Raw genomic sequence first — 24,966 nt, forward strand, 5'->3', positions numbered from 1 at the left:
ATGTGTGTCTGTTTAGGAATGGGAGAGATCACAAACTATACAGTAAACCTAGGTGCAGCAAAGAAGGTCAGAAGCCTGAGACAGATAAGACGCTGTGAAGAGTGGCTGGTCTTCTAGTCTGGAGCGAAGTCACTTCTCTTGTGTGTGAGTGAACGAACACTTACCTTCTCTCAGCAGCTCGGTTTTCATACAGCAATCCTGCTTAGTCTCCCCCTTAGCTGGAACTGCCTGCTAAAAGAAAAAACAGCCATCAACCCAGATTCATAAGACAGACTGCACAGCACGCCAACAAGACTTCTCCAAATGGACATCATATCTAAAGTCAAAAACAAATCACAGTTAAAAATTCACAATTAGATGTCTGGACAGTTAGGGCTTATTCAAACCAGCAGATAACAGAATCACCTCCAGGAGGAGGGCTGTCATTCAAGAAACAGTCCAAGGAAACGTCTACTTTATCTGTATTTTTGGAGATAGTAATTTAACAATAAGACTGCATTCTTGTATTTCTTATATAATTTGAAACCTGAAATGTTTTGGCTCTGTTGTGGAAATGCCATAATTTATTTCAAAATACATTCTGCAGCTGAAGATAATTCATCTAAGCATTTCAAGTGTCCAACAACCTACCAAAAAGGTTACAGAAATGGACAACTCAAGAAAATTCAGTAAGAAACAAATTATAAATATTTGAGTTTAAGCATCTACTACGTGGAGGCACGTATTATACGAGGTCTCTCGGAATTTGTTTTTAAAGACACAAATTTAGAGTCTAGTTGAAGAAGTGAACATAAACACATAAAACACTCTTAACCAGGTGTCTCCAGATGCAGCAGCAGCCACCATGAGGCCAGAAGGAGAGGTGGCAGGGGGTCGGCAAGTGCCTTGCCCACATTGGGGGCCAGGAGAGGAGAATACAGACCACTCTGGGCTTCCCACGCAAAGCTACAGAAATTCAGGCTCCCATAACCTAAGAGCATAACTCCCCAAACACTTCTGATCACTTCTAGAATGTTTTCTCCAAAAAACATTAGAAAATGTGCTCAGAACTTTCCCACGGAACCTTGAGCTTACTGCTAATTTCACTTCACACCAAGTCTGGCTCTCAAGAGCAGGGCCATGCCCCGTCCTGTCATCTTCAGCCACCAACTCCCACCGCCCACCCCAACAACATCCCTCCTTCCTCAATCCTCAGTGCTTCCCAGAATGCTCCCACCAGCAGCCTTCTGTAACAAAGCTGACAGCTTCACTGCACCCCAGGTACACAGGCCAAGAAAGGGTACAAGCAGGCCCAGCTTTCTTCTGCCAGTATGAGGCTATGACCCTCCCACCTTCACTGAAGCTTTCATGTGTGACCCTACCAGTGGTTTTCAAAGTGTAGGCTGAGGACCCCAGGGGTCCCTGAGGATCTGGTTTTTTGAGGCATGCACACACACTGAGGGGCAGGGCCCTGTTAGTGCTGCCCAATCCTGCTCCAAGAAACAGAGCTGACAGGATCTGGATGGGTGTCTGCTCCTAGGTGGACCACAAAGAGTCCTCTTCTAGGAGATGAAGAGGTCAGTGCTCTCTGCCAGTCATTTAGAGTGAAGGTCAACCACTATTACTGAGTACCTATCATGCCCAGGCATGTGGAAAACTTCAGTGAATGCACCCATCAAGATCGACTTCGAGTTCAGGGTCCAGGCCAGCTAAGAGTGTTTTTAACATCTTCAAAGGCTTGTAAACAACGATAACAACAAAAGACAACATACAATAGAGACCTTTGTGGCCAAAACCATTGGTGGTCCATTTCAGAAAAAGTCCACAGACTCCTGTTCTAGTTGAGGGAGAAGAAACAGAAACAGGTTATCTTCAGAGAGAGCCAGGTGTCATGAAGTCTATACACACAGCCTGGGCAGATGCAGCCCACGCCCACCCAGCATTCCTCATCCGCAGACCCCGTCTTTTTGCCCATCAGTACCCACCAACATCAAACACACCACAATCTGTCTGTCAGCCCCACCAGCTGGGTTCCACGAAGAGGCACTGGTCCTGTTCCCTGATGTATCTATCCCCAGCATGACCACAGTGCCCAGTGTGCAGAAGAAGGAAGGGGTGGACAGGGCGCCCTGCAAGCCTCCACCTCGACTTGCAGATCTGCTTTCTACACAGGATAAACCCTGGAAGAAATTCTTTGGAACACTCCAGATGCACAATCAATAGCCATTCTTTGACACCTCATGGGGGAGGGCACAGAGCAGGGCGGTGCCAGAGGACGAGTGTGGAAAGCCAAGAGGCTGAGCCTGGGCAGGGCCTGGTGCACAAGCTCAGCCAGGAATGGAAAGGAAGAACAAAACTCCTGAAACTGAAATTCGAATGCTCATGTGGGGGGACTTCCGGTCAAGAATAGCGGAATAGATGGTCCCCAGTGTCATTCTCTCCCACAAATCAACCAATTTACAACTATAAAAAAGCAATGACAGCCAAGCTGGAGCTGCTAGAGCTCAGGGGAAGAGGAGGAGAGACCTACAGAGTGCATGAAGGTGGAAGAAGCCACGATGAGAGAAAGAAAAGACGGCTCTGACTATTTTGAGCCCTGGCCATGTCCAGGCTGGAGCTGCTAAGCACACAGAGCAGGAGCCGGCAAAAGCCATAGCTGTGCCCTTCAGATTAAGTTGCTTGGAGGCGGCAGGGGAGAAGAGGTCCTGGGGGCCACCAAGACCACTAACAGGAGTGAGGAACAACAACAACTGAAAAAAAAAGAGCCACTCAGAGGCCAGTGAGTCACTGCAAGGGACCCAAGCACAGCCCACCCCACGGGAAGAGTTTGCAGCATGGGCAGTGGGGGAGACGGGTCCACTGGGGGAACATTGGGGCACAGCAAGGACAGCTGATCTGCCCCCCAATCAGTGCAGGACCACTCAGAGGAGACTGGTCAGGAATACAGACCTGCATGGGGTGCAGTTTGATGAAAAGATTCAGGCCCAGACCAGAGTTTCTACACAACCCAGGTGCACCGGATCACACGAGAGCCGGAAGTACCTATAAAGTCAACCATTAAACCTGAGCTGCACAAAAAGCCTTCCCTAGGGAAACAGCAGCAAAGCAGCAATTTAGCTCAACCGCAGAGTTCAAGTACTGGTCCCAACAGGAAGTTCCCCCATTTTAGAAGCAAACAAAGGACAACATATTAGTTCCAGTGCAGAGTTTAAGTGGTGGGAACAGCAAACAAGCCAACACAGAACTGAAAGAAAAAACAAGGTACCCACAACCAGAGACAAAGTTTGATATTAACTAGTAAAGGTCTCATTTCACCAAAGAACACCTGTAACACCTAGAAGGGCCAGAAGTCCCCTGGGGTACCAGGCCAGAAAGTGGGGAGGGCCAGGGGCCTCAGCAATACCCCCCAACACCTGCAGCTAGTCGCAAGGGTGGGGGCCTCAGCCACGCCCCCTTACATGTGCAGCCAGCCCAGCAGCGACCACCGAGCCACTGCAAGAATCACCCTGGGCTCTTCCGAACCAGGGTAATGGGGGGCCTTGGGCCTCGGCCATGCCCCCCTGACACCCACAACCATCCCAGTGGCAACCATTGAGTGGCCACAGGAAGCACCCCAGGCTCTCCCAAGCCAGGGCAGTGGGGGACCGAGGGCCTTAGCCATGCCCCCACAACACGCGCAGGCAGCCCCAGCGACAATCACCAAGCCTTAGCAAGAAGGGCCCCAGGTTCCCAAGCTAGAGTGGTGAGGGTCAAGGGCTTTTGCCACACACCCCTGACATCTGCACCCAGCCCGGCAATGACCAAGCCACCACTGGAAGCCCCCCAGTCTCCCATATGGGAATGAGGGAGGTGCCACAGGCCTCAATCCCACCCGTCCTCCCTCCTCCTTCTTCCATCACATTTCCTTCCCCTTCCCCTCCCTCCCAATTGCTCCGCAGTGACATCCTAGAATGTAAAAAAATAATATTAATGAAACTACATTTTCTTTAAAAAAAAAAAAATGCTCATGTGGGTTAAGCCTACATCTCATCTATCAAGAGGAAACATGGTTCTCATCACCTCTGCAAAAGGGCTACAAAATGTTCAGGACTCTGGACCTGGATGGATACAAAACCAAGGTTAAAGATGGGACACACAACCCTGTTACAGCTTAAGTAACCACTCCAGCCCACCCCACTCCCGCTGCTGCCAGTTCTTGCACTGTTCACACGCATTCCAAACAGAGCTGCTGACAGAGATGCTAGACCCTGATGGTTCTCCAGCTCAGATTGCAGAAATGAAAATCTTGACAGTAAAAGGATCCTTTGTGTTGGGTGGTCTGAGTCTCTGTCCTTTGCAAGAGAATCCTTAACTAACACCCAATTGAGGATGGGGACTTGGGCTTTGGAGGTGGGAACATGCAGTGGAGGAGAGAAACCTCCAGAGAAACTGCCAGCCCACAGCAGATGCACAGCTGAAGCTCTGAGCCAGAAGTAATGGCCCCTCAGCAGCAACAGGCAAACCAAGTGCTGGATCTTGATTCCTATGCGCCATTTCTTGCTACGAGAGCTGGGCTCCTGGAAGAGATGGCCAATGCCAGGGACGAAGCAAGGAGAGTATAAGCTGAGCTTAGAACCTAGAGTGTTTAGTACCCGAGAAAGGAAGTGCTCAAAGAACGACTAGCATGTCACCAGAACACAGACGTGCCGGAAGGGTCCCACTGGCTAAGCTGGGACACTGTGACCACCAAAGTGGATAATGGTGACAAACTGTAACCCGTTGAATAAAATAATCATAGTGTGAGCCCATACTAATACTGAATAAGCAATGGACACATACGGTGAAGGAGAAGGGAAAGCTCTTCTTCATACTAGACTGCTAACTGGTGAGTGCCAAAAGAACAATGGGAGTTAGAAATCACTTTACCAATGTTGTCGTAATGATCCAGGTACAATTCATCAATCAGCGGATCCTAAAACTATCAGGTCAAATTTCAGTTAAGAAACAGGACATTTACATTAATCTCAAAGTATCTTGCCACAGATACTTCTTAATTTCAAATGGAAAAACAGTAACTTTACAGTGTAGAAACCTGGTGGACATCACCTTAACCACATGACCAAAGTCAATATGATCAGTCCTGGGACAGAGTGAAACCACACACCTCCTGGTGGACAGACTGTGGTGCTCTGTGGTGCTCCTGCCACAGTGCACAACCTGAAGCCAACCACGAGGAAGCGTCTGGCAAAACCAATCAGAGGGGCCTTCTAGAAAACACCTGGCCTGTACTTTTCAAAAATGCCACTTCATAAAAGACAAAAACTAAGGAACTATCCTGGATACAAGGAGGATAAAAAGATATGACAAATAAGTGCAACGTACCAACTAGAACAGGAAAAACTGTTGTAAAGGAAATTATTGTCACTACTGCATTTACAGCAGGTTAGATAACTGTATCAATGCTAAATGTCCTGATTTTGGTCATTATATTGTGGTTATATAAGAGAAATATCTTTGTACATACTAAATAAGGATAAAGTGGTATGGAGTCTGGACTTACCTTCAAATGGTTCAGGGGGAAAGTACGCTGTGCATGTGTGCGCATGGCACGTGTGATGTGTGGCATGTGTGTGAACTTAGAGGATATTTCATGTATATGGACGAAGGTACACAGGGGTCAGTGTATTAATCCTGCCACCTTTCTACATGTCTGAAATTATTTGTGTCTTGGCTGGCTGGTTAGCTCAGTTGGTTAGAGTATTGTGCTGACAACACCAAGGTCCAGTGTTTGTTCACTGTACCGGCCAGCCGCCAAAAGAAAAAAAAAAGAAGTTTCTTAAAAAGGAAAAGGCTAGGGAAGCCTTAAGATTGGAAACACAAAGTGCTCAAGTGATACGTAGACAGGGAGAGATCACAAAGTCAAGCCTGGACTGCACCAATACAAGAGCGTTGTGTGGGGACAGAAGCAGGAGGGACAGGAGCAGAACCGGCAGTCTACCACTGGAAGCTGAGCAAGGCATTTCTAGAAAGTGAGGTGAGCTCCAAGCAGAATCACACAAGTGAAGCTTTGGAGTCAGGAGACCTGGACCTTGTGCTCGTTTCTCTGCCCGCTATGGGTTACACCATGTCACCCGGCTCCTATGGAGTTTGGTTTCCACAGCTACAAAATGAAGACTGAACCCCTTACTCAAGGAGCCATGATGAGAATGACAAGCTCAGAGCCTCACGTAGTAAGGGCTGCAGTAGAGAGAACAGACCCACGTCACATGGACGCATGGAAGGACCCTAAAAACTGCCGAGCCCACATGCTGCACCAAGTCCTACCTGGTGCCCAGCACAGCAGCCTACAACCGCAGAGGCTCCCAGCATTGGCTCTGTAAACACCTCACAGAGAGAGCAAGAAAACGAAGCAGCAGAGAGACACCTAGTGACTGGTGATCCACAAGAACACCAGGTGGACAGGCTAGACTGAAAGACAGGAACTGTCAGACCCACACCCAACAGGCGTGGCGATGAGATGCTGGAGAAAAGCAAACCCCTTTGGTGTAGCCACTAGGAACTGATGACAGACAAAAGGCTTAGCCACAGAGAAGCTCATATTCAGATGGTGGGAAGCCGCAGGGTCAGCCATGAAACATGAAGAACCGTGCGACATGCACTTAGTGCCCTAGGAGTCCATGAGCTGGATGAAGAAGGGCCACTCAGGCTGGCACGTTCAGGCTCTGAGATCACTAGGAGCAGCCAGACAGACAGCTGCAGAAGGCTGGCTGACACCCTGTTTCATCTTTAATCAAATATCAACATGTAAAAAAGTAGAGTTTATAAAAATCTGGGCTTCCAGAGTCTGAACAAGTGAGAAGATGTGGTGAGGCTGTGGAGATCCCCACGGGGCTCCACAGAGCACAGACCATGTCAGGACCTGCCTGTGACTGAAGGTGACTAATGCGTCTCACACTTTAGACCCTTGAGAACTCCCTCCCTTCCCACTGGCCTGCCTCCCTCACCTAAGTGACCTGGCTGCCCTCGGAGGTGACTTGGGAACACCTGACTTAACCACATCATCTTTCCCAGGACCTGGTCTCAGCAATGGCACACAACCCATCCCCATATGGTCGGGCAGGAGCCTGGGTGTCTGACCCAAGCCCCTGATCTCCCACAGCCAAGCCAGGACCAGGCACACCCGCATGCTCAAGCCCCAGGGTCTCTCCTGTCCCATCACAGCTGCATCCCAACTGCCTCAGCCTACACCCTTCAAATCCACCCTCAAACAGGACTCCTTTGGGATCTCCAAGATCCTTCCAGGATTTCAAGAGGCCAAAACTATTTTCATAATAATACTAGGACCCCACTTGCCTTTTTACTGGACTGACATCTGCACAGACGGCTCAGAAGCAATGGCATGAGCACCTTAGCATCAATCCAGTCAGTGCCCCCAAACTGTGCGTGCACTGACTGAATTCTTCCACGCTACGTGCTTGTGGGGCAGCCAACTTCAGCAGACAATGCCCATATCAGTCTCTGAATACAGATGTTTAACATTCATGGGATGGAACAGGAAGGGCACAGCCACAGTCCAGCCGTGGTGGCTGAGCTGACCCAGATGCTTTACTCACGGAGCTTCTCCTCTAGAAGGAACAACTGCAAGAGCTCTGGTTACTCAGACTTGTATGTTTGCAGATATTTTCTCAAAATAAACAAAGTGAGCCTATCACCTCAAAGACAACAGCCAACAGTATCTGTTGCCATTGTTAAAATTCCAACTTTTGAGTGAAAATTTGAATTTTAGTAAATGTGTAAGGTGCCACCATGAACTTGACAGCTTTCCAGTACTTGAAGACTTTCTTGATAGCATGGGAGGTATTATTAATGAATAGCCACATGTCCATGAGGCCACTTTTCTTCATATATTTCAAACAACACATCACCCTCAGCCTGAATGCAGAAGCAGATCTGCAAATTCTGCTGTCTCCTTATTAGCCAGACATGAAAGAGATGTAACAATGTGTAAAACAATACCTCCCTTAAGTTGTTTTTCATTTAGAAAGTTACTTTTCATAGAAATTCCTGTTTGCCTTAACATACAAAAAATGTTACACTTACTTTTATCTTTAAATACATACGTAATTGTTTTAAATTCTCAGTTTTAATTTATTTTATATTAAATAATAGTAGATGTAACTCACATAAACAAGAACCCCCTGAGGTGTAAATGGGCCTTGAGGCCGCTGCTACACCAAAGAGACCAAGCCCGCCAGCTCACCATGTCACAGCCCTGCTGAGAACACCTCCTGCGGTCCCCCAATACCCCAAGATAAGCCCAGGACAGAGCATGGCAGGGCAGGCCTCGTAAAACTGCCTGGGGTCCCCAGGCATTCCTTGGAACTTGCTGTACCCCTCAATGCTGTCCCTCTCCTGGAGGCACCTGCCAACCACCTCTGTCTCACACTCCTCATCACCAGTGTCAGTCATACCCTATTCACAATATTAAGTTTCATGACCTTTCAAAAAAAAAATTCTGGGCTGGCGGGTTAACTCAGTTGGGTAGAGGAGTACAGCCTTATAACACCAAGGTCAAGGGTTCAGATCCCCATCCCAGCCAGCGGCCAAAAAATTGGGGGGGAAAAAAATTGTTTTAAGAATGTTTTGCTCCTAAACAAAGCAATTAGGCAAGAGAGAGAAATAAAGGGCATCCAAATTGGAAAGGAGGAAGTCAAATTGTCCCTGTTTGCAGACGACATGATTTTATATATAAAAAAAAAACCCTAAAACCACCACCAAAAACTCTTAGAACTGACTGATAAATGAATTCAGTAAAGTTGCAAGATACAAAATCAGTAGCATTTCTATACACCAAAAATAAGCAAGCTAAAAAAGAAATCAAGAAACGAATCCCATTTACAATAGCTACCCCCCACAAAACAAAATCAAAAACACACCACAAAAAACCTCTAGGAATAAATTTAACCAAGGGGGTGAAAAATCTTTACAAAGAAAACTATCAAACACTGATGAAAGAAACTGAAGAGGACACAAAGAAATGGAAAGCTGTCTCATGTTCTGGATTGGAAGAATTAATATCGTGAAAATGGCCATACTACTAAAAACAATCTTCAGATTCAATGCAATCCTTATCAAAATACCATGACATTTTTCACAAATACAGAAAGAACAATCCAAGAATTCAAACGGAACCACAAAAAACCCTGACTAGCCAAAGCAAACCTGAGCAAAAAGAACAAAGCTGGAGGCATCACACTGCCTGACTTCAAAATATACTACAAAGCTATAGTAACAAAACAGCATGGTACCATTATAAAAACAGACACACAGACCAATGGAACATAACAGAGAACCGAGAAATAAAGCCACGTATTTATGCTAACTGATTTTAGACAAAGGCAACAAGAACACACATTGGGGAAAGGACAATTTCTTCAATAAATGATGCAGGGAAAACTGGATATCCATATAAGGAAAAATGAAACTAGACCCCTATCTCTCTCTCACCATATACAAATATCAACTCAAAATGGATTGAAGACTTAAATGTAAGACCCAAAACTATGAAACTACTAGAAGAAAACATAAGAGAAATGTTTCAAGGTGTTGGTCTGGGCAAAGATTTTATCAAGAAGACCTCAAAAGCACAAGGCCACAAAAACAAAAATAGACAAATGGGATCACATGAAATGAAAAATCTTCTGTACAGCAAAGGAAACAATCAACAGAATGAAGAGACAACCTACAGAATGGGAGAAAACATCTGCAAACTATGCACCCAACAAGAGATTAACATCCAGAACATACAAGGAACTTAAACAATTCAACAGCAAAAGGAAAAAAAATCCGATAAAAAATGGGCAAAGGAGCTGAACAGAGATTTCTCAAAAGAAGATATACAAATGTCCAACAGGTACGTGAAAAAAAGGCTCAACATAATCATAAGAGAAATGCAGATCAAAACCACAATGAGATATCGTCTCACCTCAATTAGACTGGCTATTATCAACAAGACGAAGAATAACAAATGCTAGTGAGGATGCAGTGAAAGGGGAACACTCCTACACTGTTAGTGGGAATGTAAATTAGCACAGCCACTATGGAAACCAGTCTGGAGGTTCCTCAAAAAACTAAAAATACAACTACCATACGATCCAGCAACCCCACTACTAGACACATATCCAAAGGAAAGGAAACCGGTATATGGAAGAGCACTCCCCTGTTTCTGGCAGCACCCTTCACAATCGCCTTGATACGGAATCAACCCAAGTGGCCATCAACAAACGAACAGATGAAGACAATGTGGTATACATACACAGTGGGATACTACTTGGCCACATAAAAAAGGACGAAATCCTGTCATTCGTGGCAATATGGATGAGCTTGGAGAACATTATACTAAGTGAAGTAAGCCAGGAACAGAAAGAGAAATACTGCACGTTCTCACTCATGTGGAAGGGGAGAAAGGTAATCCCATAGAAGTAGAGAAAAATGGTGGTTACCAGAGACTGGGAAGGGGCAGGGGAGGGGTGATGAGAGGCTGGTCAACAGATACAAAATCACGGCTGCATAAGAGGAGCGATGTCTACCGCACGCAGCACAGTGCGTCACTATGATTCGCAACAGTTTACTGTGTACTTTCGATGAGCCAGAAGAGAAGATTCTGAATGTTCTCAACACAAAGAAATAAACGTTTGAGGTCACGCGAAGGGAAAAGGCCGGGGTAGCCCGGGTCTCCGCGGAGGAGGTGTGGGCAGCGGCCGGGGCTGCTCCAGCGGCCGGGGCTGCTCCAGCGCGGCGGCACCGTCCCTACGACGCCGTGACGGCACCATGCTGCAGCCCGCTGTGCACTTGCGGAAAGCCACAGAGCTGCACCTCGCAGAAGAGGGGCCCTAAGGAAAACTTCAGCTGAAACTAAGGCATGGATGTCGCTTCGTGACTGTGACAGGGGTCCAGTCTGTGAACTGTTTACACTTCCTGTTCAATTTTTCTGTGACCCTAAAACTGCCATAAAGTCTAAAATGAAAACAAAGTCTAAAGACGTCCCGTAACGCTGCCGGATGGCGTCAGCGTCCACGACAGTCCGCGCGCGGGCAGGAGCCTCCGACAGCCCTCGCCCCACGCCAGCCCTCGCCCCACGCCAGCCCTCGCCCCACGCCAGCCCTCGCCCCACGCCAGCCCTCGCCCCACGCCAGCCCTCGCCCCACGCCAGGCCTCGCCCCACGCCAGGCCTCGCCCCACGCCAGCCCTCGCCCCACGCCAGCCAGCCGTGGAGTGTCCGCAGCGGGCCTCGCAGCAGCGCCGCCCGGCCGCACGTGCCTGGGCTCTTGCACCGACCGCGGCGGGGCGCGGGGCGTGGCCTTCGGTGCCCCCTGGGGCTCCAGGAGGCTGGGACGCTTCTCCCCCGAGGGAGACCGCCCTGGGCTGAGCAGCAGCGCACAGCAGGGGCGCGCTCGCCTCCACTCGACCAGAGGAACCCCGAGTCCGTCACCGCCGAGCGACCCCGGGGTGTTAGGAAGGCCCAGAGGAAGGATCGAAGAGAAGGAATGCTGCCCCGGTCTGAAATGTTCCAGAAGCTCCCACCAGACGGGACGTCTGCTAAGCCTTCTGCCCTGAGACTCGGAGCACCTGATGAAGGAAGAAGGGTGACCCACACTCACGCCGGTCACAGAAATGCCACCTCCACTGCTCGGCCCTCTTGCCTAGCACGCACTCTCTTCTTGATCTAAGCAAAACAAAGCGACTCGGTTAAAGCAAAACTCGAGTCACATTCGAACCCGAGGCCTTTATGGGTGACTCTATCCAGTGGTGAGGAGCGAGCCAGGTGACGCCCGTGGGCAGTCGATCACACGACCCACTGAATCCCCCAGCCTCCACACCCCCACCACGCCCCCGATGCCCAGAAGCTGACCCAGGGCAGCCGAGCGGGACAGAGCGAGCGGGGCAGGGCCGTGGGCTCCTGCGCCCCAGGAAGAAGGGCCGGCAACAGCCCCGCCTCGCGCTTCCAAAGGCCCAGGATAAAACAAGCCCCGGGAGCCAAAAGGACAGAGGAAGTGACCTCCATCGGTAAGTAAAGGTGCCAGGGCAAGGACCGGGCCCCGGACCCATGGCCCCAGGACGCCCCCACGGCCGGGGACCCCCTCACAAGGCCAGGTACCCCCCCCAACAGCTCGGGACTCCCACAGTCCACAGGGTGGGACCCCTCCACGTCGAGTCCCCCAGCCTCACAGCAACAAGGGGTGTAGGAGTGAGGTCCCCATCCAAACCTGGCCCAGGAGGACCGGCCGGACTGCAGGCTTCTCTACCATGTGACAGACCCCTCTGCCCCATCCGCGCGGGCCTTTCCCGCCAGGACATCAGATGCCACCGCTGGAGGGAGCGCGGGTGAGAACACAAACCAGCACAGCAGGTAGGAGGACGACACCAGCGTGTCAAAGCCTGAGCAGGGCGCACACACGCTGGCATTCTGATCGACAGGCCGGCTCCAGTTCCCTCCTTCAAAAGTCACACACTGTCAATTCCAGAAAAACACCTTCCAAGTTCTTTCTTTCTATCCTCAGTACATCTGCCCAAACTCAAGAACATTCAGTAGACTTCATGCCTGACTTCCAAACCCAGGATGAAAAAAGGAATTCCCTCCCAGAGCCGGGATTTCCAGGAATTCTGAGGTTCCTTTCAATCGAAAGGTCTTTTAAACACAAAATTCTACAAAAAAAAGATAATAAGGAGGATGAAAGTAAAGAGTAGAGAGGGTACCAGCAGCAATAACGAAGATTCTTGCAAACTAAAGCGGGGAGGGTTTTGTGGGTTGGGGGCCCAGGACAGATGGCCTAGGGATGTACCCCAAGGCACCCCTCTCTGAGTAGAAACAGAGAAGTCTCTATAGACCTAAAACTCTACTCTTCTGAAACACGGTAAAAAACAAAGCACACTATCTTAAAAGTGTCCATGTTCCTTAAACAAAACTAAAACCATTAGAAAATCTTCACGATCAGCCATCATGACAAAGCTTACACGACTCCAGTCTTGTCCCTGCCTGGACACTGGAAAATGGTGTCCAGTCCTTCCCTCCAATCCCTGAGCTCGGTGAGCTCTTCCCTCCTCGGCCACCTCCCCCTCCAGGCTGCTGTGAACAGGCCATGCCATGACTTCACAGCAACTTGCCATTTCTTGCAGTAAAACTAGCGCTAGGATTTGTGACACCAGAAGTGATCACAGCAACAGTTCTTTCAACAGCCCATCCAGACTCTCGTTCAACTTCACGGCCTATAAAATCCCAATTACAACACTGTATAAACATCAAAGGCTGAAATGCTACTGGAGGCGAGGGGTGCAAACCTACCCAGTACACGATCAGAATGGGTTATACATGAGAGTAACGAAGCAAACCTCTTGAGAAAAGAACAGAACAGGATAATGGAGCCACAGCTGGACTCTACCATCCTTCTAGAAAACTATATTCTACTCTTTTGAATGTCCATTTTAATACATTATCTAAGACACTGATGTAGCTGGAGAAAAAAAGAAGAAAAATGTTCCAGTTCATGAAGTTTTTCCTTAAATGCGAATTGGTAGATTTAGATACACAGATAAACCTGGGAGGGGGGTGGGGGGTGATGTTTCCGAGAAGGGGAAGCAGAATCCTGACCCCATGCTGGACAGGTAAGGCCAAATACAATAGCAGCTACCAGGGCAGCTGTCGTAAGACACAAGACACCCAGTTACATGTGACGCTCAGATAATATACAAGAAAATGGGATAGAGAGGATGGGAAAAATAGCCACATGCAAAGCCCATAAAAGAAGTGCTTTCTTTTGGTGAATATAGGTGTGTTAGTTATGTTCACTCCAGTCACCTCACAAATTCCTTTTAGTAACAGGGCAGAAGATAGCATCCGCCTTTTTACTCCACATGGGATACATACTGAGATAACCTAAATTCTCTTAATGATTAAAATTAAAATTTCCTATAAGTTTTTTCAGTGCCATCGCCTTGTTTGGCGCGCCCCTCCCTCTGAATGTAATCATAACATAAGCACGGAATAACCACCTACAACTTAACGTGACCTGTAGGAAAAATGAAGGCAGCACCTACACGACATCTTCAGTTGAACAAATTCCCTTCTCGTGGCTGACAGGACAGCATTATTTCTCATCTACAAGCAGCCATCTCTCCTTTGTCACTTCATACGAAATGCTATGCATCAAATATGACTTGTCATAACACAGTTAACCTAAATTCTACAACATTTGATTTTTTAAATGTTTTCTAAAAAGACAGTTTCTATTATACATACAGGTCCAAGTCTAAAGTTTTCATGGCAAACCCTGTCTTTGCACAACATGCTGGATAAGATGAACTGTGTCCGTGTTTTACCAACAAACCAATAACAGTGATGATGATGATAACTCTCATCACCCTCTGAAGTGGTCTGTCCTTCTGCACTGTGCCTCTGCATGTCACCGGGAGGTCAGAAGAGAACGAAGCCTCCTCCGTAATCCCCACTGCCCATCACAACCCTGCCCTCCCTCTTAGGACCAGGCTGTGCAATCACATTTCACTCAGAAAGTGAAACCACAAAAAAGGACAGAATGCCTAAAAGGAAAACTTAAAAAGGACAAATAACAATCTTATCTCATGGTACTTTTCCAGAAAATTCTTGTTCTTCTCTAAGATCTAAAACTACCTAAATTATTGAAGGCAAATTGTAATGTGTGTGACTTTGTTAAAAGACACAACTATGCACACTACCTGGGAAATGAATATCCTCTCAACATAATTCTAACTTACCAAATACAATATAAATGATCCAAAGGAAAAATTTCTAATCTCAACAAGAAGGTTTTAATTACAAAAAGTATCCTTATATATGAAGCCAAAAGTAAAATCCTCAAAGTTACCAAAAATTTTAAACTGCTTCCAAAAAAAAACTTCAAAATAGTGTGCTGGATCAACTGGACAGCCCTGTGGGGAGTGGGTACCACAGCAGCCCCCAAGACTGGCACACACGGGCTGGGCCATTCCCAAAGGGTGGAGCAGGGTCTCCCTCAGGACAAAGGTGCTCCAGGAGTGTCTGCTCTGTAACTCTCAGAGAGCATCCTTAAAAACATTGAAACAAACAACCTGGCACATGGATCTCAAATTCTGCTGTGTTTCCATGGAGCCAACTCCGTGGTTGCTCTGGGGTCCTGTGCCGCTGGCTGGTGCTTTCCCTAAAGCAGCAGGACTCACAGACAAGCCTAGAGGAGGCCACAGGCCAAACTTCCCCTTGTGGCCACAACTACACAGCGGCTCAGCCTCCACGGAAGCCACAGCCATTTCACAGAGTAGCTCCCACCTCACCTCTCCAGAAAGAGGCGTCCACAAAGCATTTCCACATCCACACATCTTATTCAGAACTCGAGGTTCACACACTGATGTCGAGACGGTTCATTCTAACTGCTATACACATGTTAAGTTTAAAAGGAGTCAAAGCCACTTCAGAAATAATTTGAGATAAACCTTACCAGAAGGGCATGTCTGCAAATGATAGAACCCTGTAAAATAGTTATATGAGGGGTCCTCAAAAAGATCATGGAGAGACTCATATTGTCTTTTAATTCTATTTTTCCACAAACTTTTTAAGTACCCTTGCACATGCTGAGGAGGGAGAAAAGGAAGGCTGAGGTAAAATATCTCCCCACGGAACTGATATCCTTCCCAATTTGGCCTCAAAGTTTTTCTCTCCTGCTGTTTGTGTTTATGTCAGCTTTCACAGATTACCCACCTGAGCTGTAAAGATACCCCATGATGACATTAAGAAAAAAGGAAGAGAAAAATGCTTGTGCCTTCTCTTTAAACTCATCTTCAGGATTCCCTGGTTAGACTTGATTTTAGCATTTCACAATTAGGGGACACCATTAAAAGGAAAGTCCTCTCGGGCCGAGCCCATGGCGCACTCGGGAGAGTGCGGCGCTGCAAGCGCAGCGACGCTCCCGCCGCGGGTTCGGATCCTATATAGGAATGGCCGGTGCACTCACTGGCTGAGTGCTGGTCACGAAAAAGACCAAAAAAAAAAAAAAAAGAAAGTCCTCTCCCCAGTATGCTGGCCCGCTGGCTTTCCTTTAGCTACACTGTTAACATTTACAGACATCATTTCACAGCACCCAACACAAGGGGCAGACAAAGACAGCCTTCTCTACCTACGGGTGGAGATTTTCTGGTTCTAGCCTAAATAAGAAAAATGTCAAATTCCGATCTGCCATTTGCTCTTCTCCGCTTTAGGAAAGCCCAAGATCTGGAAGAAACACATCTTCTCCTTAGGAACAGCACCAATGCCAAGAAACTACTTTAACTGCCAAATAGTTTCTCAAAGATGAGAAGCATCTTCAGTCTAGAAAACTCTTGAGATGTAGGGCACTATCTGCTCACCCCCTAATTTTAAACTGCTTTCCACATACCAATTTTACCAGCTAATTATCAAAAGGGGTGGAGAAGAAAAAGAATGAATCCTTTCAATATCTGAGAAATTTTCTTTTCCCTCTTTTGTCTTTTTGTTTTTTCTCTTGGCAGAAAAAGGAGAGTCGGTTCCTAAATTTGGAAAACACAATTAATATCCACAGTAGCCCCCAGAAATTACATTTAAGGAATTTTAAAACATCAAAACAGATTCTGTTTCCATCTGCTACTTAACCCTTTACTGGACCTTCCTGCAAAGAAATAAAATCAAAGGTGGCTCCATCCTTACCGCTGCCTTTATCCAGAACTCTTCAGCCACTGTATTTTTCCAGAGATGGCAGGACCATGTCAACCTAACAATGTGATGCTGGCATTCCTTCATTGACAGGTAGGGCATGTTCCCTCACCTTTACCCAGGCAGACATTTATAACTGCCTGGACCCAAAGAATGTAGCAAATGTGACACTCCAGGACACCTGAGGCCACATCACAGCATCAGCACAGCCTGCCATGCTAGCCCACTCCACACCACCCAGCCACCATGCCGTCCAGCCACCAAGCCCCATGGTAGGCCACGTGCAGGTGCTCTCACCAGCAGCCCACACAGCCAACATGGACCACCTGATGAGCAAGTCAGCGAGCCTTCATGATCCCACCCCGGTGCTCTCATCTTCCAGCTGAGGCCCTAGACTCATAGGCTGCTCTGTGCTCCCTGTCTGAATTCCTGTCCCTTGTAAGGGATAACAAATGGTTACTGCTGTTTCAGCCACTGAGTTTCAAGGTGGTGTATTATGCAGCAAACACACCACAAACACAACGCTCTTCTTGCCCTTCCTCCCTCAGCCAACAGGGATGCCTCCAGAGGCCAGAGTGAAAGCCGGCTGGAGGGAAGACTCACTGGCCACTAAGGCCGGGGTCCATACGCTTACGGAACCTGATCTACAAAGATGCAACCGAGAATGGAAGCAGTTGAACTGGTCATTACAAAGGCACCACACACTGGAGAGGAAGAGCCAAGAGCTGGGGCCACAGTACTAAGGAGGCAAGAGCAGAGGGCATGAGCACCTTCCCACCCCGGACTCACACACCACAGTCCCCACAACCCTGAGTCTATAAACCAAAATCTGCTTATTTAGACTCTTTCAGGTCTTTGAGAGAATAAAATAATAACAAAACCGGCCATTACCAGACAGATTCCCATGGTATAACTGGTGAGTGCAGCCCATAGAGTGTGCTCTACGGGGATAATGTGTGAATGTGGGGTCAAGCGACTTTTAGTTTGACTTTCCATGTAGCTTTGCCACATGGAGACAGTTACACATATTTCTTACCACCAATGAATATGCTGATTTTCTAGTTTATACATCAGTCTCTTTTGAGTTTGGACAGCACTATAGCCACAATTTGATTTACTGACAAAATCAGTTTCTGGACCTGCCAAAGCTGACAATCTGCCTTCCTATCAGATCGGATCGCTAAGTTTATGGCACCATGGGGACCTTCTGATTGGTCACCACTCTGGCAGCCTCCATGCTGTACAGAGCCTGGCTCCACTGTGGCTGGGCTGCTGGCCGGCACACAGCCCTGGACAGACCTACCACCTCTACCTGCAGGGCTGGAAACTGGCAACACCTATTCCCCTCCCCTTAATTTAATATGGAGCAAATTAAGATGAAAATCCATGAAACCCATTAGAAATCACAGGGCTGCTGACCAACAAGAATGCCTCACAGGCAGAAAGAAGGGACACAGCCCCAGATCCATTAGCTGTGCTCAGCCTATACCACAGTGACTCAGAGCATGGAGACACATCCTGTAAGACCAGAATAATTTGGTTCCACTCTTAAGATCCAGTTCTTGCCTCCTCAGTTTCAACCAAATTTTTCATGATGTAAAACTATCACAAGGAGGGCAGAATTGCTCAGTATGGTGCCATCTATTACACCTAAAATGGGCGACATGCCTCATAAATACACTTGCTCTAAAAAAATCAGTAACAGAAATCCAGAATGTGGGCCATTCTACAAGTCCACTGAAGCAGTTTGTCACCAGGTTGATGGCATGAGGGAGACAGCCGTGGGGGAGAGGCTGTTCTCAACACTAATCTTAAACATAATCAGGTGCAAAGTGTGGACTGTGTTAGAATCCTGATTTGAACCAATCAACCAACCATAAAATGACATTTTGAGATAACTGGGGGAAATGTGAAAATGGTTAGATGACCAAGAAATATCGTTAATTTTGTTAGGTGTGAGACAGCATTGTGATTTTAGAGATGAAAATTTTATGACACCTATGATATGCTTCACGATAACTGAGCAACAGAAAAGAGGAAAAGGTAAAGAAGGAGAGAAAGAAGACAGGGACGGCAGGGCAAAATCTTGACAATTACCCAACCGTAAGTTGTCCACTTTCGTACATTATTAAAATTGAAAATTTTCATAAATTTTTCATTAAAAACTATATTTAAAATACAGAAAATATTTGTAACTTCCTTGCATCAAAAAAGAAAGATACACCCACCAACAACCCCCACACATCTGCTTGTGCCAGGCCCCTGGTAAACAAAGACCCACCACAGGCCCTATAGGCACCACCCTAGAAACCTGACACCACCAAATAGTAGATGAAAGCCGGGGATCAGCATCACACTAGCTGGATCCATACCCTAGTTCTGCCGTTTATTAGGTGTGAAACCCTGGCTATGTAACATCTCTGTGCCTCCATTTCCTCTTCAGTAAAATGGGAACAACCAACTATTCAAAATCCAGCTCAGAAGCTATGATGAGGCTGTAGAATGCTTAGAACTGTGGGTCTTGCATAAGTTCTCAATAGATATCAGCTATTGTTATCCAATATATTTAATAAATACAAAGTTAAAATATTTTAATAAATGCCAAGTGCCACACATGGTCACTTCTTCTTAGTTCAACACTAAGTCCAGTGCCTGGAGTCAGGTTTCACTCTGCTGTACGCGATTCCATGCCACAGCCCTGCCCTGTCTCGTCTCCACTAAATGAATGCGACAGCTACACTCTCTCTACCACTAACCTCTTCTTTCCATCCACCCTCTATCTACACTATTTTCCTTTTTAAGAAATCCTATTACTGCCATGCTGAAAATCTCTGTTAGATCCCTGTTTCCAAACGTTATACAGGCCCAAGCTCCAGGTGAGGTGGGCAAAGAAACGCAGGCATGCCAATTCCAAGGACTATCCCCTCTAGCTTGCCAGTCCATCCCCGACTCTCAGACTCCTGACCTTACCTTCCATGTGTCTGCGCATACCATGCCCCTCATCAGCCAGCTCTGATGTCAGCTCCTCTCAAAGCAGCCCCAAGTGCCTATCCAGGCTCCTTCCTTGGGACTGCCAGGCACCTCACAAAGGCCTCAGCAGTGGCGGACACGGGACACTGGGCTGGGCCACTTAGCCAGAGCCCAAGAGCACCCTGAGCATCATTCATGTTATTAACATACACAGGCAGGTAACATGCTCCAGATCAATGTATGAGATCATCTGATTCTTTCCCACTCACAAAAGATACTTATGTCTAAAATAGTGTTCTCACTTTTTACAGTTTCAAGAACTCCTTGCTAAGACAAAAAGATAAAGTTGATTGGAAAAAAGAAAACATGTAATGACAAAAGGCCATTGGAAATACCCAAAGGTGTGTATAAATATTCTTTATGAATACTAACAGAGGGTCCCTTCCCCTGACAACATTTTGGCACCTTGAGCAATACCAGCTGGTGTTCTACATGACTCGCATGTTATGCCATTTCCAAATTCTTCCAGAGACCAATCGACCTTCTCATTAGTTCTGCCTACTTTGCACTTCAATAGAATCAGCAATTTCCTGTGAATTTTCAGTAAACTGCACTTCATTTATATGTCAGGGAAAAAGAACAATTTTAAAAGCTCTTATACAACTACACAGGAGGAAAAATATCTACTGTTCTATAGCACTGTAGGGTGACTATAATTAACAAAAATGTATCGCATAGTTTCAGTTAGCTAGAAGAGAAGATTCTGAACATTTCCAAAAGAAAAAAATGATTGAGGTAATGAGGGAAAAAATCAGTGGTTGCCAGGGCTTCAGGGGACGAGGAAGGGAGGGGGAGGGACAGATGAATAGGTGGAGCACTGAGGACTTTTAGGGCAGCAAAACTATACTGTTTGACACTGTAATGGTGAATATATGACATTATGCATTTGGCAAAACCCATAGAACTGTACAAGACAAAGAGGAAACCCTAATGTAATAAAAATAACATATCAATATTGATTCATAATTGTAACAAATGTACACTAATGGTAACATGTTAATAATATTATATTACAGGAGAAACTGTGTATGGGGGGATGGGAACTATCAGTACTTTCTGCTCAATTTATCTGTAAAACTAAAACTGTCATAAAAATAAAGAAAAAAAGAAAAACATATATTATAAAGCTATATTAATATAATAAAACAAAACAAAACACACAATCAATCAATCAATACTCCTATACTAAAGAAGTAAGGAAACAAAGCAACCGGAGCCAGGAAGCACAGAACCTTGGTCCCTGGCTGGAGAGGACAGGACTGCTCCATGTGCAAGCTGAAGCCAAGAGTTAGCCAATCACAATAAGCACGACACACCTTCTAGGATACCTATACAGTAGTTCCCCCATTATCCATGGTTTCAAGTCTTTGACTATGTGCCTTTCTGAGTAGTGTGGTGAAATCTCACACCATCCTGCACCATCTTGCCTGGGACGTGAGTCACCCCTTTGCCCAGCATATCCACACTACATATGCTATACCTGCTGCCCACCTATTAGTCCCTCAGCCACACTGGTTAAGATCAACTGGAGATATTGCAGTGCTTTGTGGAATATACTATAAAGCATATGTACTTCACAGGGCCTGGTTTTCCAAAGTCTTGCAGTTTCAAATATTGACCTTGCAAGGACTGGAAATTTTCCTCAGGCTATAAGTCTCTGGTGTAAGATAAAGATTTGTGGCACAGCAAGGTTGCTGGCTCAAGGACAGACTAGTTACTGATTGTTATGTAAAGATACTGAGAAACTGCTCTAAGAAGGAATGAATGTTTGCTAAGATCAGGCTTGTGTTGATAAGATCACTTAATTGTCTACTGGAATGTCATCTGGCTTGTTTCACTGAAAGTTACCAGTCTATACTATTAAACTATGACCCCACCTATGTCTCTTCCTGTAACTTCCTGGTCTGGAAAATAACTGCAGGAAGAGAACCCCAATTCAGCGTTAATTACCGGAGGAAGGGTTGCCTCTCGCTGGAGGGCCCCAGGGAGGGTCCCAGGGAAGTTAACCGCTTCAGGGCTTCTCACTGCTCAGAAGAGATGGGCTGTGAGTAATCCTTTGCATCTCCATCACCCAGGGGAAATGGGGTGACAAATCCGTGGTGGGCAAAGCAACACAAAGCAACAGCACTTGTGTTCCACTAACTTATTTTACTTAATAATAGCCCCAAAGCCCAAGAATGGTGTGGCAATTTGGATATAGAAAGAGAAGACACAAAGTGTTTCTTTTAAGTGAAAGGGTGAAAGTTCTCCACAATAAGAAAAGAAAAAAATCACATGCCAAGGTTGCTAAGATCTACCTAAGAAAGAATCTTCTATCTGTGAAACTGTGAGTGGTATGTTATTATAATTGTTCTAATTCATTATTAATTACTGCTGTTAATCTCTTACTGTGTGCGGTGGATTGATGTTCCCCCAAAACTTAGTCCCCACTGTGACACTGTAAACAGGGTGGGAAATCCTATTACGGTAATTGAAAGGTGGGGCCTTGAAGAGGTAACTGGACTGTGAGGTCTATGCCTACTGAATGGATTGATCCATTTGCTAAGTAATAAGTTGATAGATTAATGGTAGTCACGGGCACGGTTCTGAGGGCTTCAAAAGGAGAACACACCAGGAGCTCTCTCTCTCTCTCTCTCTCTCTCTATCTCTGCTCCACCATTTTCTGCCATGTGCTGTAGAACCCACTGCTATAGAGCCACCACCAAAGAAGATCCTCACCAGACGTGTTCCCTGGACTTTGGACTTCCCAGTCTCTGAAACTGTAAGCAATGAATTTCACTTTCTTACAAATCACCCAGTTCCAGGTATTTTGTTATAAGCAACAGAAACAGACTAAAACACAGTACCTAACTGATAAGTTAAATTTCATCATAGGTATGTATGTATATAGGCTTTGGTTACTACCTGTGGTTACAGGCATCTACTGGGGGCCCTGGAACATAACCCCCATGGATAAGGGGGAACCTACCGCAATTAAAAAGGACAATAACAGGCGCTGGTGAGGCTGTGGAGAAACTGGAACCTTGTGTACTGCTGGTGAGAATGTAAAACACTGCAGTCACTATGGAAACAGTATGGCGGCTCCTCAAAACATCAAAGATAGAACTACCATGTGATTCAAGAACTGAAATTGGGGTCTCGAATAAGGTGATGGTTTCTTAAATATGACACCAAAAGAAAAAAAAATAGATATAATGAAGTTAGTCAAAATTTTAAATGTCCATGTTTCAAAGTACACTATCAAGAAAAAAAAGACAACTTAAGGAATGAGAAAAAATATTTCCAAATTCACTATCTGATTAAGGTCTGGGACATAGATGTAAAGAACTCTTACACCTCAATAAAAAGACAACCAAATCTACACAATAACAAGTGCTGACAAGGTTGTAGAGATATCTGGACCCTCATACATTGCTAGTGGGAATATAAAATTATGTAGCCACTGTGGAAAAGAGTTTGGTGGTCTGACCTCAAAAAGTTAAATATGGAATTAACGTTTGACCCAGCAATTCCACTCCGAGGCATAACTCCCCAAAGAACTGAAAACCAGCACTCAGATACTTGTACATAAATGTTCATAGCAGCATTATTTACAAATGGCCAAAAGACAGAAAAAAAACCCCACAGATCCTTCAACAGATAAATAGAAAAACAAAATGTAGTAGATCCACACTACAGAATATTATTCAGCCATAAAAAGGAATGAAGTTCTGATATGCTACAACACTGATGAATCTTGAAAACATTATGCTATGTGAGATAAGCCAGACACAAAAGAACAAATATTGTATTATTCCACTTATATAAAATATCTAACTTAGGCAAATTCAGAGACAAAATAGATGAGAGCTTACCAGGAGCTGGGAGGAGGGAAGAAGGAGAAGTTATTGCTCATTGGGCACGGAGTTTCTGCTTGAGGTGATGAAAATGTGTTGAAATAGACACTGATGATGGTTATACAACACTGTGAATGCACTTGATGCACTGAACAGTACCCTAAAAAATGGTTAGAATAGTAACATTTATGTTAAGCATATTTTGCCACAATATAAAAAAAACAGCAAGGGATGTGTGCAAACATAACCTAACAGATGCAAGCACAAACTTCTTGAATGTGCGAATCCAATGCAATTATTAGAAAGAACTTCTTTAAAAAGAGATACAAACATATGCAACAATGAAAATCAGAAAATGATAAATAATATCTGTATAGTAAAAAAAAACAGGACAGAGCATAATAGTGCTAACAGCATAATACCACATGAATGTATTTTTAAAAGATAACAAATTAACTCCCCAATGCTGGCTGTATTATGGCTCAATGAAAGACTGTCTCTGCAGGAAAAACACACTAATGGACTGAGGAGTGATGGGGCATCTAGGAGGAAACTTGCTCTCAAATGGCTCAGGGAAAAAACCTCTTATCATACTTGCAACTTTCTATTAAGCTTAAAATTACTTCAAAATAAGGAGAAACAGTAGATAGAAAAAAATTAAATATATACAGAACAATACTGCATACTTTTGGTATATAACGAAAGGAAAAGACCTGGAAGGACGCTCATCGTACACATCACACAGAAGGTGAGGGGCAGCAAGTGAGGAGTAGACAGAGACCTTCTGCCTGAATGGAATTCTATTTTTAAACTCACATATTATTGTATAATTTTATTTTTTTCATTGAAGTAAAGGAAATTAATCAGGAAAAATTAAAAAGAAAAGTAAAAACTACCCATAAGCCGATTACTTTAACAAAACATTTTTCTCTGCAAATATACCCACAAAGGTATAATTTACACATATTACATAAATGAGACAGTACATGTACTGTTAGGTAAGCACTTTTCCCCTAACCAGTGCAAGCAGATCAGTCTACATAGTCACTTTAGCGGCTGCAGAGAACCCATGTTCACGGAGGTCCACAGCAGCTCACTGTGGGATTTATCGCACACACACAGAACCCCCACTGAGACACATTCAGACCACTTACAATGTTTCAGAATGGTAAACAACCTTGAAGGGAACATCTTCATTTAATACATACACGTGTATATAGTTCTTTATAAGTTTCTTTGGGAAATACCCATAAAATAAGGAACAAAGCTAGAAAACAAAGCTGTCCTCTCCCTTACACAAATGACTTGTCATGCATCTCAGCAGGGATACTAAACAGAAGTTCATTTTTTCTTCTCCTGTAAGTTTGAACCACTTTAAAAACATTTTGGAAGAATAACTCTAGATCCTTT

The 24,966-nt window shown here is 45.5% G+C and overlaps 1 protein-coding gene across 9 annotated transcripts in view; it reads right to left on the reverse strand.

The window, feature by feature from the left end:
• EHMT1 (euchromatic histone lysine methyltransferase 1) overlaps nt 1-24,966 on the reverse strand; it is a 187,224-nt gene that overhangs the window by 108,852 nt on the left and 53,406 nt on the right. For 7 of the 9 annotated variants that reach the window (XM_063082642.1, XM_063082638.1, XM_063082644.1 and 4 more), the window contains exon 2: nt 165-231. In XM_063082642.1, coding sequence (XP_062938712.1) covers nt 165-231 — 67 coding nt within the window. Of the gene's footprint in view, nt 1-164; nt 232-23,574; nt 23,717-24,966 lie in introns of all 9 variants that reach the window. The other 2 variants (XM_063082641.1, XM_063082639.1) reach the window with 2 other exon arrangements.

Source organism: Cynocephalus volans, chromosome 17 (genome assembly GCF_027409185.1).
Source record: "Cynocephalus volans isolate mCynVol1 chromosome 17, mCynVol1.pri, whole genome shotgun sequence".
Taxonomy (NCBI): domain Eukaryota; kingdom Metazoa; phylum Chordata; class Mammalia; order Dermoptera; family Cynocephalidae; genus Cynocephalus; species Cynocephalus volans.